At 41.5% G+C, this 17870-nt stretch overlaps 1 protein-coding gene across 1 annotated transcript in view; it reads left to right on the top strand.

Annotated features, from left to right (window-relative positions):
• The window catches only part of LOC117524958 (melanophilin-like), a 96331-nt gene extending 82970 nt beyond the window's left edge, over positions 1-13361 (top strand). Inside the window, exon 15 of the mRNA XM_034186771.1 lies at positions 12932-13361. Within this exon, the coding sequence (XP_034042662.1) occupies positions 12932-12958 (27 nt within the window). The 3' untranslated portion in view covers positions 12959-13361. The remainder of the gene's footprint in view (positions 1-12931) is intronic.
• The last annotated feature ends 4509 nt before the right edge of the window (positions 13362-17870 follow it).

Here is a 17870-nt window from a genome sequence, read left to right on the forward strand (position 1 = left end):
ACAAAATGATGCAGTCACAAAATGGAATACACTACTCTCACAATCAATCAATCAATCAATCAACATTTATTTATAAAGCGCTTTACAGCACCGACTGGTGTCCAAAGTGCTTAACATTAAAAACATAAATTTACAAAAATAAATATATACATATAAAAATAAAATTTTAAAACAACACGTAAAAAAGAACAGAAAAATAACAGAACATGTCACCTCCCTACTAAGTGTTAAAAGCCAGATTAAATAAATAAGTCTTTAACTTAGATTTAAAAAGTGCTAGGTCAGGAATAGTACGTAACTCAAGAGGTAGCTCATTCCACAGTCTGGGGCCAGCTACCGCGAAAGCATGATCACCCCAGCGTTTATATCTTGACCTTGGAACATCTAAGTAAAGCTGGCCAGACGCCCTTAATGTCCTACTGTAGGTGCGCAAAGTTAAAATTTCACACAAGTAGGGAGGTGCAAGGCCGTAAATAGCTTTAAAAACAAACATTAAAATTTTAAAATCAATTCTAAAACAAACTGGAAGCCAGTGGAGTGAGTACAGGATGGGCGTAATATGCTCACGTCTAAAAGTGTTTGTCAAAAGACGAGCAGCAGCATTCTGCACCAACTGGAGACGTGCAAGAGATGACTGATTAATGCCCAAATAAAGTGCATTACAATAATCAAGTCTGGAGCTGATGAAAGCATGAATGGCCGTCTCAAGATCACGTTTTCTCACAGCAAACATTTACTATGAATGAAAAAAATGAACATACAAGTTCACTTGGTTAATGGCCAGGAACACTCTAGGATCAAATCAAATCAAATCACTTTTATTTATATAGCGCCAAGTCACAACAACAGTCGCCCCAAGGCGCTTTATATTGCAAGGCAAAAGCCATACAATAATTACAGAAAAACCCCAACGGTCAAAACGACCCCCTATGAGCAAGCACTTGGCGACAGTGGGAAGGAAAAACTCCCTTTTAACAGGAAGAAACCTCCAGCAGAACCAGGCTCAGGGAGGGGCAGTCTTCTGCTGGGACTGGTTGGGGCTGAGGGGAGAGAATCAGGAAAAAGACATGCTGTGGAAGAGAGCAGAGATCAATCACTAATGATTAAATGCAGAGTGGTGCATACAGAGCAAAAAGAGAAAGAAACACTCAGTGCATCATGGGAACCCCCCAGCAGTCTAAGTCTATAGCAGCATAACTAAAGGATGGTTCAGGGTCACCTGATCCAGCCCTAACTATAAGCTTTAGCAAAAAGGAAAGCTTTAAGCCTAATCATAAAAGTAGAGAGGGTGTCTGTCTCCCTGATCCGAATTGGGAGCTGGTTCCACAGGAGAGGAGCCTGAAAGTTGAAGGCTCTGCCTCCCATTCTACTCTTAAAAACCCTAGGAACTACAAGTAAGCCTGCAGTCTGAGAGCGAAGCGCTCTATTGGGGTGATATGGTACTAAGAGGTCCCTAAGATAAGATGGGACCTGATTATTCAAAACCTTATAAGAAGAACAATTTTAAATTCTATTCTAGAATTAACAGGAAGCCAATGAAGAGAAGCCAATATGGGTGAAATATGCTCTCTCCTTCTAGTCCCTGTCAGTACTCTAGCTGCAGCATTTTGAATTAACTGAAGGCTTTTCAGGGAACTTTTAGGACAATCTGATAATAATGAATTACAATAGTCCAGCCTAGAGGAAATAAATGCATGAATTAGTTTTTCAGCATCACTCTGAGACAAGACCTTTCTAATTTTAGAGATACTGCGCAAATGTAAAAAAGCAGTCCTACATATTTGCTTAATATGCATATTGAAGGACATATCCTGATCAAAAATGACTCCAAGATTTCTCACAGTATTACTAGAGGTCAGGGTAATGCCATCCAGAGTAAGGATCTGGTTAGACACCATGTTTCTAAGATTTGTGGGGCCAAGTACAATAACTTCAGTTTTATCTGAATTTAAAAGCAGGAAATTAGAGGTCACCCATGTCTTTATGTCTGTAAGACATTCCTGCAGTTTAACTAATTGGTGTGTGTCCTCTGGCTTCATGGATAGATAAAGCTGGGTATCATCTGCGTAACAATGAAAATTTAAGCAATGCTTTCTAATAATACTGCCTAAGGGAAGCATGTATAAAGTGAATAAAATTGGTCCTAGCACAGAACCTTGTGGAACTCCATAATTAACCTTAGTCTGTGAAGAAGACTCCCCATTTACATGAACAAATTGTAATCTATTAGATAAATATGATTCAAACCACCGCAGCGCAGTGCCTTTAATACCTATGGAATGCTCTAATCTCTGTAATAAAATTTTATGGTCAACAGTATCAAAAGCAGCACTGAGGTCTAACAGGACAAGCACAGAGATGAGTCCACTGTCTGAGGCCATAAGAAGATCATTTGTAACATTCACTAATGCTGTTTCTGTATTATAATGAATTCTGAAACCTGACTGAAACTCTTCAAATAGACCATTCCTCTGCAGATGATCAGTTAGCTGTTTTACAACTACCCTTTCAAGAATTTTTGAGAGAAAAGGAAGGTTGGAGATTGGCCTATAATTAGCTAAGATAGCTGGGTCAAGTGATGGTTTTTTAAGTAATGGTTTAATTACTGCCACCTTAAAAGCCTGTGGTACATAGCCAACTAATAAAGATAGATTGATCATATTTAAGATTGAAGCATTAATTAATGATAGGGCTTGCTTGAGGAGCCTGGTAGGAATGGGGTCTAATAGACATGTTGATGGTTTGGAGGAAGTGACTAATGAAAATAACTCAGACAGAACAATCGGAGAGAAAGAGTCTAACCAAATACCAGCATTACTGAAAGCAGTCGAACATAAAGATATGTCTTTGGGATGGTTAGGAGTAATTTTTTCTCTAATAGTTAAAATTTTATTAGCAAAGAAAGTCATGAAGTCATTACTAGTTAAAGTTAAAGGAATACTCAGCTCAATAGAGCTCTGATTCTTTGTCAGCCTGGCTACAGTGCTGAAAAGAAACCTGGGGTTGTTCTTATTTTCTTCAATTAGTGATGAGTAGTAAGATGTCCTAGCTTTATGGAGGGCTTTTTTATAGAGCAACAGACTCTTTTTCCAGGCTAAGTGAAGATCTTCTAAATTAGTGAGACGCCATTTCCTCTCCAACTTATGGGTTATCTGCTTTAAGCTGCGAGTTTGTGAGTTATACCACGGAGTCAGGCACTTCTGATTTAAGGCTCTCTTTTTCAGAGGAGCTACAGCATCCAAAGTTGTGCTCAATGAGGATGTAAAACTATTGACGAGATAATCTATCTCACTCACAGAGTTTAGGTAGCTACTCTGCACTGTGTTGGTATATGGCATTGGAGAACATAACAAAGAAGGAATCATATCCTTAAAGCTAGTTAAAGCGCTTTCTGAAAGACTTCTACTGTAATGAAACTTATTCCCCACTGCTGGGTAGTCCATTAAAGTAAATGTAAATGTTATTAAGAAATGACCAGACAGAAGGGGGTTTTCAGGGAATACTGTTAAGTCTTCAATTTCCATACCATAAGTCAAAACAAGATCTAAAGTATGATTAAAGTGGTGGGTGGATTCATTTACATTTTGAGCAAAGCCAATTGAGTCTAATAATAGATTAAATGCAGTGTTGAGGCTGTCATTCTCAGCATCTATGTGGATGTTAAAATCAACCACTATAATTATCTTATCTGAGCTAAGCACTAAGTCAGACAAAAGGTCTGAAAATTCACAGAGAAACTCACAGTAACGACCAGGTGGACGATAGATAACAACAAATAAAACTGGTTTTTGGGACTTCCAATTTGGATGGACAAGACTAAGAGTCAAGCTTTCAAATGAATTAAAGCTCTGTCTGGGTCTTTGATTAATTGATAAGCTGGAGTGGAAGATTGCTGCTAATCCTCCGCCCCGGCCCGTGCTACGAGCATTCTGACAGTTAGTGTGACTCGGGGGTGTTGACTCATTTAAACTAACATATTCATCCTGCTGTAACCAGGTTTCTGTAAGGCAGAATAAATCAATATGTTGATCAATAATTATGTCATTTACTAACAGGGACTTAGAAGAGAGAGACCTAATGTTTAATAGACCACATTTAACTGTTTTAGTCTGTGGTGCAGTTGAAGGTGCTATATTGTTTTTTCTTTTTGAATTTTTATGCTTAAATAGATTTTTACTGGTTGTTGGTGGTCTGGGAGCAGGCACCGTCTCTACGGAGATGGGGTATTGAGGGGATGGCAGGAGAGAGAAGCTGCAGAGAGGTGTGGAAGACTACAACTCTGCTTCCTGATCCCAACCCTGGATAGTCACGGTTTGCAGGGTTTAATAAAATTGGCCAGATTTCTAGAAATGAGAGCTGCTCCATCCAAAGTGGGATGGATGCCGTCTCTCCTAACAAGACCAGGTTTTCCCCAGAAGCTTTGCCAATTATCTATGAAGCCCACCTCATTTTTTGGACACCATTCAGACAGCCAGCAATTCAAGGAGAACATGCGGCTAAACATGTCACTCCCGGTCCGATTGGGGAGGGGCCCAGAGAAAACTACAGAGCCCGACATTGTTTTTGCAAAGTTACACACCGATTCAATATTAATTTTAGTGACCTCCGATTGGCGTAACCGGGTGTCATTACTGCTGACGTGAATTACAATCTTACCAAATTTACGCTTAGCCTTAGCCAGCAGTTTCAAATTTCCTTCAATGTCGCCTTCTCTGGCCCCCTGAGGACAATTGACTATGGTTGCTGGTGTCGCTAACTTCACATTTCTCAAAACAGAGTCGCCAATAACCAGAATTTGTTCCTCAACGGGTGTGTCGCAGAGTGGGTAAAAACGGTTAGAGATGTTTACGGGTTGGTGGTTTACAGGGGGCTTCTGTTTAGGACTACGCTTTCTCCTCACAGTCACCCAGCCGGCCTGCTTTCCCGGCTGCTCGGGATCTGCTGGGGGGCAGCTAACAGCGGCTAAGCTACCTTGGTCCGCACTGACTACAGGGGCCTGGCTAGCTGTAGGATTTTCCAAGGTGCGGAGCTGAGTCTCCAATTCGCCCAGCCTGGCCTCCAAAGCTATGAATAAGCTACACTTATTACAAGTACCGTTACTGCTAAAGGAGGCCGAGGAATAACTAAACATTTCACACCCAGAGCAGAGAAGTGCGGGAGAGACAGGAGAAGCCGCCATGCTAAACCGGCTAAGAGCTAGTAGCTGTGCTAAGCTAGCAGATTCCTAAAAACACACAAAGTGAATAATGTGTAAATAATTTAGAGGTGATTCAGCAGAGGAAGTGCTTTAGTTAAGGCACGTGAAGATTATGTTGGGAAAGTGTAGTGACACGGACCCACAACAGGGGGCATAAATGAATGGACAATGGATGAGCCAAAAGTATAACACTTTACTGTTGTGAATGTGCACAACGAAATACAGACAAACACAGAATTTTTATGCAGTCAATATACAAAGGTGACGTGTGGGCAGGCTCAAGGATAGAAGACGTCTGTCCAGAGAAGAGCCGGACCCCACATGATTTCCACTGCCAACGGGTCTGAAGCACACCAGAGCCGCCAAGTCCTGAGTCCCCAGGTGGCCACCGTCTCCAGCTGTCAGACCTGGTACTGCTGGCAGGAAGCAGAAACAGTTAATAGTGGGTGTGTGTACACAACCAGTAAACAGTCAGCAAACACGTTCTTCAGGTGGGAATAACACCTCCACCTCAAACACAGTACAACAACGTGCAGCGCCTGATGACTTATCCTAGTTTGGTGTGAGGAGCGAAGTCCATCGTCTGCCTCACGATCCCCAAACCCCAGCCTCCAGCTCCAGATAATTCTCAGGTACGCCTGCAAAGAATTCAGAAAATTGTGTGCATTTGGCACCAGAAAACGGCTGAGAGTTTACCTGTTTGGTAGACGATATCTCGGCAGCGAGGTGGAGATGCTGCCCGGCTTTTATGGTGGTGGTTGATGAGTGACAGCTGGCGTTGATGATGAGTGACAGCTGTCACTCCCAGTTGCTCCCGTGGGTCGGATGCGCCCTCTCGTGCCTGAAGCCCGCACTTCAGGCAGGGTGCCCTCTGGTGGTGGGCCAGCAGTACCTCCTCTTCAGCGGCCCACACGACAGATTACACTGTGAAACAAATTGTTATCTAGTTATCTAGATCAATCTAACTACGCAGATTAAACAGCTAACAGATACAGCAAAACACTGCTGTGCTCTGGAACAGGAAGTGATACAATACCGCAGTGAGAGCCAACCACCAGTAGAGGCCAGGTTGACTATTACATCCACCAAGGACATAATAAAGTCATGTTTATTATACATTTATTTGTCTGTCTGTCTGTTAGCAAGATTACGCCAAAACTACTATATGGATTTTGAAGAAATTTTCACCACAGATAGATATTAGGTCATGGAAGACTCCATTAACTTCTGGAAGTGATCCGGATTGGATCCAGATTCTGGATCAAGATTTCACTTTATATAGGCTTTGAAGGATTATATCAAACTACTTCACAGATTCTCACCAAATTAGCACTACAGATAGATATTAGGCCACGGAAGACCACTGAATTTTGGAGGTGAGCCAAATGGTCCCCCCTAAAAATCGGTCTGCCCTGCCTTCACTGCACATGCGTCATTTCAGAGTGTCAGCTGCGATCCATTGATTATCACCTCGTTTCTGCTTCAAACTGCACTCCAGTCATCATCTATCTCAGCAACAGATATCTGAAGCTTTTGTACAACAATCATTTCCACATAAATTCACCATTATTTCATCATAACAGACGGCGGACCTATCAGAGTACCACAGCAGCACGTCTAAGTCTGACGTGCTGCTGTGCCTACGTCATTTCGGTGCGTCAGTAGCGAAATAAGTTGATTATAACCTCATTTTCTGCTTAAAACTGACTTTAGGATGATTTAAGATGTTTCACCTTGTGAATCTCAATTCACCTTGTGAATTAATCTCATTAATCCATTTGATCGCTTTGGCTGTAGAGTCCATCTCAGATGAGCTGCTGTGGTGCCAAATGACACATGTGCAGTGAAGGCAGAGCGGACCAATTTTTAGGGGGGACTGTTTGGTCTGCGAAAGCGGATCCAGATTGGCAAACATCAGAAATCTCTGATTGCTCTTGTTGCACTCTTGCAACACTGCAGTTAGACTTGCATTTTATTCACAAGTTTCCAGACTGAGTTTCAAATCTAACTTGTCATGATGTGCTAATTTATATTTGTTCGAGTAAGCTGCAAAATTGTCATCATTAGGTATAAATCAGGTGAACTATGATGCTTGAATTGTGATGAGTGATGTTCTTGCTACTACTAACCATCGAAACCAGATCAGGACTGGGAGCATGCGCTGGCGGCACATATTGCAGCATCCACCACATCACAGAACTGCCCTGAGTCATGGGTGGCAACCACCCAGGCAAAAAACTGGTCCATCCCCACCCATGAGCCTTTGAAGTGACACAATGAACAACATGGTCCAAAATGGTGAAATCTCTCATATTCATTTGTCAAAGGATATAGTGCAAAAGTTCTGCTATATTTTAATCTTATCTGTTTCAAAACTGGATTGCTGGAGTTTACAATCTACAAGACAAGACTGACTAATATAAACACTCATATATTCTTTTCACATAACTGTTAAGTTAAACTGATGGGCAATGAAAAAGTATCAAATGATCTGTTGTTTGGGGGGAAAACAAAAAACTTTAAAAACAGATGTTCATGAAACATTAATTGGCAACACAATAATTTAGGAGGAGAAACCGGTGTACTGGTGCAACACCTCCAGGGTTGAGTTCCTGCCTGGGTGACCTTTGTTGCATGTCCCTTCCCCTTTATTGTTTCAAGTAACTCCTTCAGTTTCTTGACAGTGAAAATAGTACACCTCAAATGAGTCACTTGATGACTTTGAATCAATCAAACAAATGGTTATTTAAAGCTATCCTGTTGTTGTCTTGGGTAGTGTTGGTGACAACGTGGATCTTCCTTCTCCTGCAAAGATAAAGGTGCCACTGGATGCTTCTGTGACCTCATGACTCCATATGGGAGGTAATGAGGGCAGGAGTTCAGTCTCAGTGCCATAAGACCCTGCAGCTTTACGTACCTGCCCTCAACCTTTCCCCCACCTGTGCATTCTCACTGAGATTGGGCGGTCAATAGCTGACTGGCGGATCAGCCACCAGAACTGTGGCACCAGAGATATCCAAACTCCTAGCTGGAGGATCAGCCTAATGCAACTCTTGTTACTACTATGCAATCATGTAACTTCTATTTGTCGCATGTCAAAGTCAAGGCAGTATCAAGCACTTTGAAATGTGTACCCTGAATGTACGACACAAATACATCCATTATTACATAATGAGGTTACACAGAGTGACACATTTTGGTGTCACACATTCACAAAGAATTAATTTGCATATATCAGTGTCTAACTACATAAGGCGTTTGCTCTGTTTTCAATGACCTTATAGTATGTTGTTTCAGTAGTGACCATGCTAAGTAGTCTTAATATAGCTGGGATGGTCATATTTCAAACAAATCATGGTTACTGCCAAAACAAATGAGACGCAACCCAAAATACATTAAGGAACCTAAAAATGATCAACTATAGAGCTGCTTATGTAATGTTAAGAACCTCAATGCGTATCCCATTTTCATGATTGCAAGCATGTGGAGGGTAAATATGTATTCATTTTGTACACCCATTTATTCCAATTAAGGGTCACAGGGGAGTCGGAGCCGATCCATCACTGAACAAGAGCCGGGATACAGCCTGGCCACGGGTCTGTCACAGGACCACGCACAGACAAACACATTCACACCTACGGCCAAATTTGGAGTCAAAGAATCACCTGGATGGAACCAACACAAACAGAGAGAACATGCAAACTCCACACAGAAAGGAGCAGTTGGGAAGTGATTCCAGGACCTTCTTGCTATGAGGCAACAGCATTACGCACTAAGCCACCGTGCTGCCTGAGCAACCGTTTAGACTGCCAAATACTTGAAGTTAACCAGGGAACTTTGTAGAACACCCAATACAGGAATGTGACCACACACACACACCCAGAGTCTTTATTTGGAATTTGTATATAATGAGATGAAGAAATATCTGTGGCATCGACTTTTTCACTCAATTCTTTACATTTTATTGTCACTGGAACAAAATACAGAGGCACCATGGCTTAGTGGTTAGCACCGTTCGCTCACAGCAATCGTGCTCTACATTCTGTGTGGAAAAGAGTGCAGAGTTTGCATCTTCCCCCTTGTTTGTGTGGCTTCCCTCCAGGTGCTCTACCTTCCACCAACTTCCAAAGACATGCAGGTTAAGTGAATTAATGACTATAAATTGACTGTAGCTGAATGTGTGTCTGTCTATATGTGGCCCCAATGTATCACTGGGATCAGCTGCCGCTCCCCCGTGACCCTTAATTAAAGCAGAAATTGAGAAAGATTGGATGGAGCTAAATACAGCAACATGCAATCTGCTATTGATTATGTCTTCATATTGATAAAGAGCCTCATCTTCTCTTAATATGCATAATAGCTAACATAAATACTATGTGTCATGCAAGATGAAAGAGGTGGCATGAACCTTTTGGACCATGAGCTGAAGTTCAATGTCATGTACGTGTGAATTGGAGACCTACAGTTGTGCACAAATGTTTACATACCTTCACAGAATTTTTGATGTTTTTGGCCATTTTTCAGAGAATACCGATGACAATAAGAAAAAAAAAATTGTCACTCATGGTTAGTGGTTGTGTGAAGCCATTTACAAGGTCTGTGAGAAAAGTAACAGACCTTTTTATTTTTTTCAAAAACTATATGGATTTGATTCATATGTTTTTATGTCAGCCAAGCTTGAACCTTCGTGCGCATGCGTGAGTTTTTCCACGCCTGTCGGTTGCGTCATTCGCCTGTGGGCAGGCTTTGAGTGAGCACTGCTCCACCCCTCTCGTCATTGTTTCATTGTGAGGAAACGGCGAAATGATTTGGGCTTTTTTTCCCATCAGAATTTTTTCCGAAACTGTTAGAGACAGGCAGCTGGAAACCATTCGAAAAATTTATCTGGCTTTCGGTGAAAATTTTACGGGCTTCACAGAGAATAAGGAGTGTTACTACAGCTTTAAGGACAACCCACAATGGCGCACGGCGTGCCGCGCTCCGAGCCGCCATCGAGAGGCAGAAACCACCACATCATTTCTAAACGGATCGCTGTGTGGAGCCGGGACCATCGTGTGCAATTTCTCTGGTTATCACAAGAGCTGGACATCAGCCATTTTCCGGCAGATTTCACTTTTAACAAGAGATTTTGTCATGGAAAGCCGGGCAGAGGCTTCACGCGTCACGACCGATTCGCTGATGAAGCGAGACAAAGGAACACCTCCGTTTCGAAGTTGGGACAAGCCCAGCTCTCCACAATTTCTCTTATACTCACTCGACTGGTAAGCACTGAAAGCCAAGATAGGCATGTCATGGCTTTCCACTGTCTTTTTTCTGACACGAGTTGGATGAAGTTCACTGCCACGGCACAGATATGATAGGATTTATGTTCCAGAGAAACCTGTCAGTTAAAATCTTCAGGCTATATGTAGGTGACACACAGACTACTCAAATAATAATATACGAGATTATATAACGGCTGAGTGGATCCTTGTCATTTGAATGGTGGCTTGTATGTCACATGACATGGATTATTTGTACCATTTGCTGCTGTGTTTCATTTACTATGCAATAGTTCTTTTTAGTGTGCAATTTTGGTGCTATATGAAATGTGCTATTGCACATCCCAACCACTGCATGCGCTCACACTACTGGGGACGGCGTTTAGCTGATGATCTCTTTTGTAAAAGTTAACTGAGAACAATTTTGGGCTCCTATTTAAAGTTCATGTTGGACTGGACTGGAGGTGATGGTCTAGTGGCTAAGTGTTGGGCTTGAGACCAGAGGATCCTCGGTTCAAATCCCAGCCTGACCGGAAAATCACTAAGGGTCCTTTGGCAAGGTCCTTAATCCCTTAGTTGCTCCCAGTGTGTAGTGAGTACCTTGTATGGCAGCACCCTCACATCGGGGTGAATGTTAGGCATTATTGTAAAGCGCTTTGAACATCTGATGCAGATGGAAAAGTACTATATAAATGCAGTCCATTTACTGTTGATGTCAAAGCACCAGTGACAAATACCAAAATGTAAGTCCCTTTTCTGTTGTTTAGAAATTAATAAAATATTAATAAATACATAACAAGGATCTATTTTTGCCATTATATTAAACAAATAATGAATTTTTTTTTTTCATTCTTTCAATGGAATGAATATTTCATGAGGTGAAAGCTTTCACCTCATGAAATATTCATACCATAAACATTCATTATGTGTATACTGTATTTGTAATCACTGAAAAAAAACAATGTACAATTTTCAATCTTGGGAACATCTTTACTGTTTTGTTTTTGTTTTTAACCACAAAACCTTGTTAAAAGTTTATAAATAATAAATAAAAACATTTTATTTATAAGAAATCAAGTTGTTCCAAAGTGCAGACTGCAGATTTGAAATCTTTAAGAGATAGCTGCTTTTGTCCCATGACATATTTGCTAACTCATTATAACAGAAAACATTATAAGATTTTAACCATCAGTTGATTTTCAGACTTTTGTTTTTGTTTTTTGTTTGTTTGTTTGTTTGTTTGTTTGTTTTTTTACTTAATTCTAGTGCACAGGGAACTGATTAGCAGTAACTGTGTGTTCTGGACAGCTGTGGACTTGGCGCAATATGTTGTTTAGGGAATCATATCTGTCAGGCAGTCTGTGCTCTCCTTGAAATCTCTTCTTAAAACTCACTTTTATCTCATGGCCTTTTCTTAACTGTTGACATTTGTTGTAAATCATTTAAGTTCATTTTATTTTTGTCCGCATCTTAAGTTTGATTGTTTATACCATAAATGGTATTGTTTTTTACAATGGCAGGCATACAAGTGCATATGTACAATATCTAACAACATAAAGATTCCACAAGTGCAGATGTATTCATAAGTATTCAAAAGAACATTTGACACTAGAATAAAATGAGGAGCGAAAAGTATTTGTGATTACCTCTGAGCCATGTCTGAGGGAACATTTTATTTAAGGTCTTAGTATCTTACAGTTATGGACATTGTACACTTTTGCAAAGATACATTAAGGTACATAACCTTTGGGTACAGTGACTCAGCAATTTTTAAACTGCAGCGTGTCTGTTTATGAGTACCATAGCTCAGGGGTCTTATGCCGGCCTTGATGGCTCTGAGTTTTCTGTCACATAGAAATGTCTGGAAGAGGTAATGTCCAGGATGAGAGAAGTTAACTATAGTGTTGTCAGTGCATTTTTTTAACCCTGCTATTGGCGATCTCCTATTAGACTATTATTTAGACTATTTAGACTCCATCCAATGGTCAGCTCTCCTGTCCTGAGTATGCACTGGAGTTTGGCTTTCTCCTATGAGGTAAAGAATCCAAACCAGAAAGTTACTGATGACATGACGAGGAACTCAGTAGTTGCTGTGTAGAACTGGGTCAGAGAACCTCCGTCACCCATTTCAGGTCCCTGGATATGGTGGGACCCAAAAACATTGATTAGCCCCACAGCAACACCATCATCACAGTCGTATGTATTCAACAGCAGGTGATTATGACTGCCCCGGGTCACAAGCTGCTTAGTTTCCTTACTCATCACAGTCACTTATCAGACCAACCATCGTGGTGTTACAGTATCTGCTAACTTCAGGATCTTCACAGGCCACTCTCCAAGATGCATTCACCTTAATTACCTGAATAGAAGGGGTGAGAGAACACAACCTTGTGGTACTCCAGTGCTGTGAATCCTGATCTCTTTGTGATGAATCAGACTTGTCATTGTACTTTTCTGTGTGTTTTTCCTGCAGAAACCAGTTATGACGCACATCTCATGATCAGGTTGCCGACTGTTGTGTGAAGGAAGATTTAAGCTTCAGTTTATTTTTATCTAAGATTTGTCTTGGATTAGTCCTGGGAGTGAAGTGCTCAAATGTATGTGATGTTATTTTACCAAACGGTATCTATGGTACATGTATGTGCTGTATCCACTGCTCATCATCCTCAAGGTTTTTGTGCTCTTCTCATCTATACCAGTGGAACATATAAATAAATGAAAGGCATCAGAGGGCTGATGAGCACCCTGGATGCTCCACACGTCACAATATAAAGGTACAAGCAATGAATCTGTCAGTCCATGGTGGTGTTTGACTTCATAATGACTTCATTGACTTCAATGACGTCATTATGAAGTCACTTATACAATCAATCACAAATATTTTGTTGATCAATATATGCTTCATATCATCTACACTCAACAAAAATATAAACGCAACACTTTTGGTTTTGCTCCCATTTTGTATGAGATGAACTCAAAGATCTAAAACTTTTTCCACATACACAATATCACCATTTCCCTCAAATATTGTTCACAAACCAGTCTAAATCTGTGATAGTGAGCACTTCTCCTTTGCTGAGATAATCCATCCCACGTCACAGGTGTGCCATATCAAGATGCTGATTAGACACCATGATTAGTGCACAGGTGTGCCTTAGACTGCCCACAATAAAAGGCCACTCTGAAAGGTGCAGTTTTATCACACAGCACAATGCCACAGATGTCGCAAGATTTGAGGGAGCATGCTGACAGCAGGAATGTCAACCAGAGCTGTTGCTCGTGTATTGAATGTTCATTTCTCTACCATAAGCCGTCTCCAAAGGCGTTTCAGAGAATTTGGCAGTACATCCAACCAGCCTCACAACCGCAGACCACGTGTAACCACAGGACCTCCACATCCAGCATGTTCACCTCCAAGATCGTCTGAGACCAGCCACTCAGACAGCTGCTGAAACAATCGGTTTGCATAACCAAAGAATTTCTGCACAAACTGTCAGAAACCGTCTCAATGAAGCTCATCTGCATGCTCGTCATCCTCATCGGGGTCTCGACCTGACTCCAGTTCCTCGCCGTAACCGACTTGAGTGGGCAAATGCTCACATTCGCTGGCGTTTGGCACGTTGGAGAGGTGTTCTCTTCACGGATGAATCCCGGTTCACACTGTCCAGGGCAGATGGCAGACAGCGTGTGTGGCGTTGTGTAGGTGAGCGGTTTTCTGATGTCAATGTTGTGGATCGAAGTGGCCCATGGTGGCGGTGGGGTTATGATATGGGCAGGCGTCTGTTATGGACGAAGAACACAGGTGCATTTTATTGATGGCATTTTGAATGCACAGAGATACCGTGATGAGATCCTGAGGCCCATTGTTGTGCCATACATCCATGAACATCACCTCATGTTGCAGCAGGATAATGCACGGCCCCATGTTGCAAGGATCTGTACACAATTCTTGGAAGCTGAAAATGTGCCAGTTCTTGCATGGCCGGCATACTCACCGGACATGTCACCCATTGAGCATGTTTGGGATGCTCTGGACCGGCGTATACGACAGCGTGTACCAGTTCCTGCCAATATCCAGCAACTTCGCACAGCCATTGAAGAGGAGTGGACCAACATTCCACAGGCCACAATTGACAACCTGATCAACTCTATGCGAAGGAGATGTGTTGCACTGCATGAGGCAAATGGTGGTCACACCAGATACTGACTGGTATCTATTTGATATAATATTTGAGGGAAATGGTGATATTGTGTATGTGGAAAAAGTTTTAGATCTTTGAGTTCATCTCATACAAAATGGGAGCAAAACCAAAAGTGTTGCGTTTATATTTTTGTTGAGTGTATTTAGGCTTCTTGGTTGTTGAGACACACAAAAAGGTGTTTTAGACCATGTTTTCCTTAATCTTCAACCAAACTACTCCAAAATCTAATCGCCTCTAGATAGTAATATTCCCACTAAGTGTGAAGGAAATCCTGCTCACCCCCCCCCCCCCAACACACACACACACACACACACACACACACACACATACACACACACATACACACACACACACACACACACACACACACACACACACCAAACAGTGAAAACAATACCCTGCTATTCTTGCTTTCCCAATAAGCAGGGTAATACACAAGGATCACTTTTTACATGTTTTAAGATAATCACTTGTTTAAAGTTGCGTGTTGACACAGTTAGAAATACTACTAACATTTGGATGAATCATTTGATTTCTTCTGAATTATTATTTAACCACAACTAACATATCAAATGTGCAACTTTGACATCACCAAATACAAAAAAAGAACTATTTATCATATTCCAGTCAAATTAATTCAGCATTTGGAGAGATCATTTTAAACTTCATGGCGTATCTTTTTTGTAAATCAATTGTGCAATACATAAAAATTCTATTCTATTTTGTTTAACTAATAAATAAATGACATGCTAATTGTTTCTTTGTGAAAATCATCATTTGAACCACTGATAAATGAACCACCTCAGTGCAAACTGACATATATGGTCTTTCTAAATCACTGAATATTTATTTGTCATTTGGTTTTGTGCAATAACAAGTTTCTTGTTGGTCTGATTAAACTGTTTCAACCCTGAACTCATACTGTCAGTTTATTTTTGTCCTATTAAGATATCAACACAGTTTGTGAGCATGTTTTGTCACTGTCTTGGCCATGACTGCATTTTATGCCACGTGTGGCTTCCTGTCTCTGTGAGGTTGGATTTTAAGGTTCTGCTATTAACCTATAAAATTATTCATGGACTAGTGCCTCCATACCAGCCCAGGCTCTGCGTTCTCAGTGTGGAGGACTATTTTGTGTCCCGAGAGTAAATAAAAAGTCTGCTGGCCAGAGAGCCTTTTTCTTATCATGCACCTGTTTTGTGAAATGGTTTCCCTGTGACAATAAGACAGTCAGATTCTGTGGAGACTTTCAAGTCTAGACTTAAAACACATCTATTTTCCCTCTCGTATGGCTAGTATACTGGCATAGTATGGTACTATGCTTCCTGTGCCTTTAAAGTAATTTTATTTGTAACGGAACAACTTTCAACTTTATCTAAATTCTGGGTCTGTTAGTGAAGCTTAGGGCTAGCGGCCAGTAATTTCCTGTTTTCCTGTCGACTTACTGCTGATGAATTATTCCTTAGGTGTAGTTTTATCTGGCCTGATTTTGCTCTTTTTCTCTCTGTCCGAGTTATGGACAACATTGCACAGGATTGCAGGATTAACGGATTTCAGTCTGCGTTCGGGGGTGACCCTGTCATGGGGACAGGCCCACTGACAGCATGAGGAATGCTGGATGACCCCTGCCTGTGGTGCTAATGCCTGCGTGGACTTCTCATCTTCTTTATATTATAATGTTTGATTTCTTGTTTTCTGTTTCTTCAGCTTTGTAAAACTTTGTAAAACCTTGTAACTTTTAGAATGGCCGAAGCAGTGGGTCACCCCGTTGAGTCTGGTCTGCTTGAGGTTTCTTCTTCAATATCATCAAAGGGAGTTTTTCCTTACCACTGTCGCCTGTTTGCTTGGTCTAAGGTTAGATGGTAGACCTTACTTGTGTGAAGCACCTTGAGGCAGCTTTGTTGTGATTTCGCAGTGTATAAACAAAATAAACTGAGTTAAAATTAAATTGTGTGGTGTTTTTCCTTTTCCAGTGTGTCACTTTCCAGTCTGTGTATTTGACTCTGGCACAGGTGTAGATCCACTTTGGCTACTTCATTTCCAATTTGTCTTCACAAGATCGTTATTTCAGCCAGTTTGGATCTGTTCACATCCATCTGTCTGACTGCTTGTTTTCTTAACTGTCACGCTTCGGTACATGACTTCACCAATCTTCAGTCTCCCTCAGTTCTGTGCCTCACCTTCCCTGTTTATTTCTCTGTCTGTTGGGCAGTTATGAAACCCCACTCACTGCCCAACACCTGCCACTTAGAATTCATTCATTCACTCATCTATTTTAAACAAGGGTGGTGGCTAAGTGGTTAGTATGCTTGATTTCAGTGCAGGAGGTTCAAACCCCCTGCTACATTTCTCCATCTAATGTGGAGTTGCATCAAGAAGGGCATCTGGTGTAAAACGTCTGCCAAATTTACATGCAGACCCTCCCATCTTGGATCTTCTGTGGTGACCCAAAGTGATAAAAGGGAGCAGCTGAAGGGACTTACTTTACATTTATTCATTTATTTTCTATTCCTGCTTATGCCAATTAAGGGTCTCCGGGGGTCTGGAGCCTAACATAGCAGACACAAGTCGAAAGGCGTGGTACAGTCTGGATAGGATGCCAGTCTACTGTAGGGACACACATAAACAGACAAACACAACCCACACATGCACTCTCACCTAGAGTCACCAATTCACCTAACCTCCATGTCTTTGGATGTGGGAAGAAGCCAGAGAGAACCCACACAAACATGGGGAGAACCTGCAAACTCCAGACAGAAAGGACCAAGTAGGAAGCGATCCCAGAATCTTCTTGCTGTGAGGCAACAGTGCTAACCAATAAGAATCCATTCACACAGTGGGTGATGACGTAGCAGATTCTCAAAAATCTCTGTGAAATGCCGGAGAAGGCCTCAGGGTCTAAATTTCCTGTCTTCAACGCAGGTCAACATAACTCAGCGGAAGGCGACATTGAGCAATGGTCCACTGACTTACTATTGGACATAGTTCAGCTTTCACTACTGCTACACTCCTCACAGCAGGACTGTCGACTCAATGTTTGAAATGCCATGTTCAATAACGCTGAATGTGACTTGGTCTTGCTGCTACACATGTTGGATTGCGCATTTCCGAAACTGCCAGGATTTTCACACTCAGCCATCTCTCAGATTGAGAGAGGATGTTCCAAAAGAGAAGATGACAGAAGTCAAAGAATAATAGACTGATTCAAGA

Source organism: Thalassophryne amazonica, chromosome 14 (genome assembly GCF_902500255.1).
Source record: "Thalassophryne amazonica chromosome 14, fThaAma1.1, whole genome shotgun sequence".
NCBI classification, from domain to species: Eukaryota; Metazoa; Chordata; class Actinopteri; order Batrachoidiformes; family Batrachoididae; genus Thalassophryne; species Thalassophryne amazonica.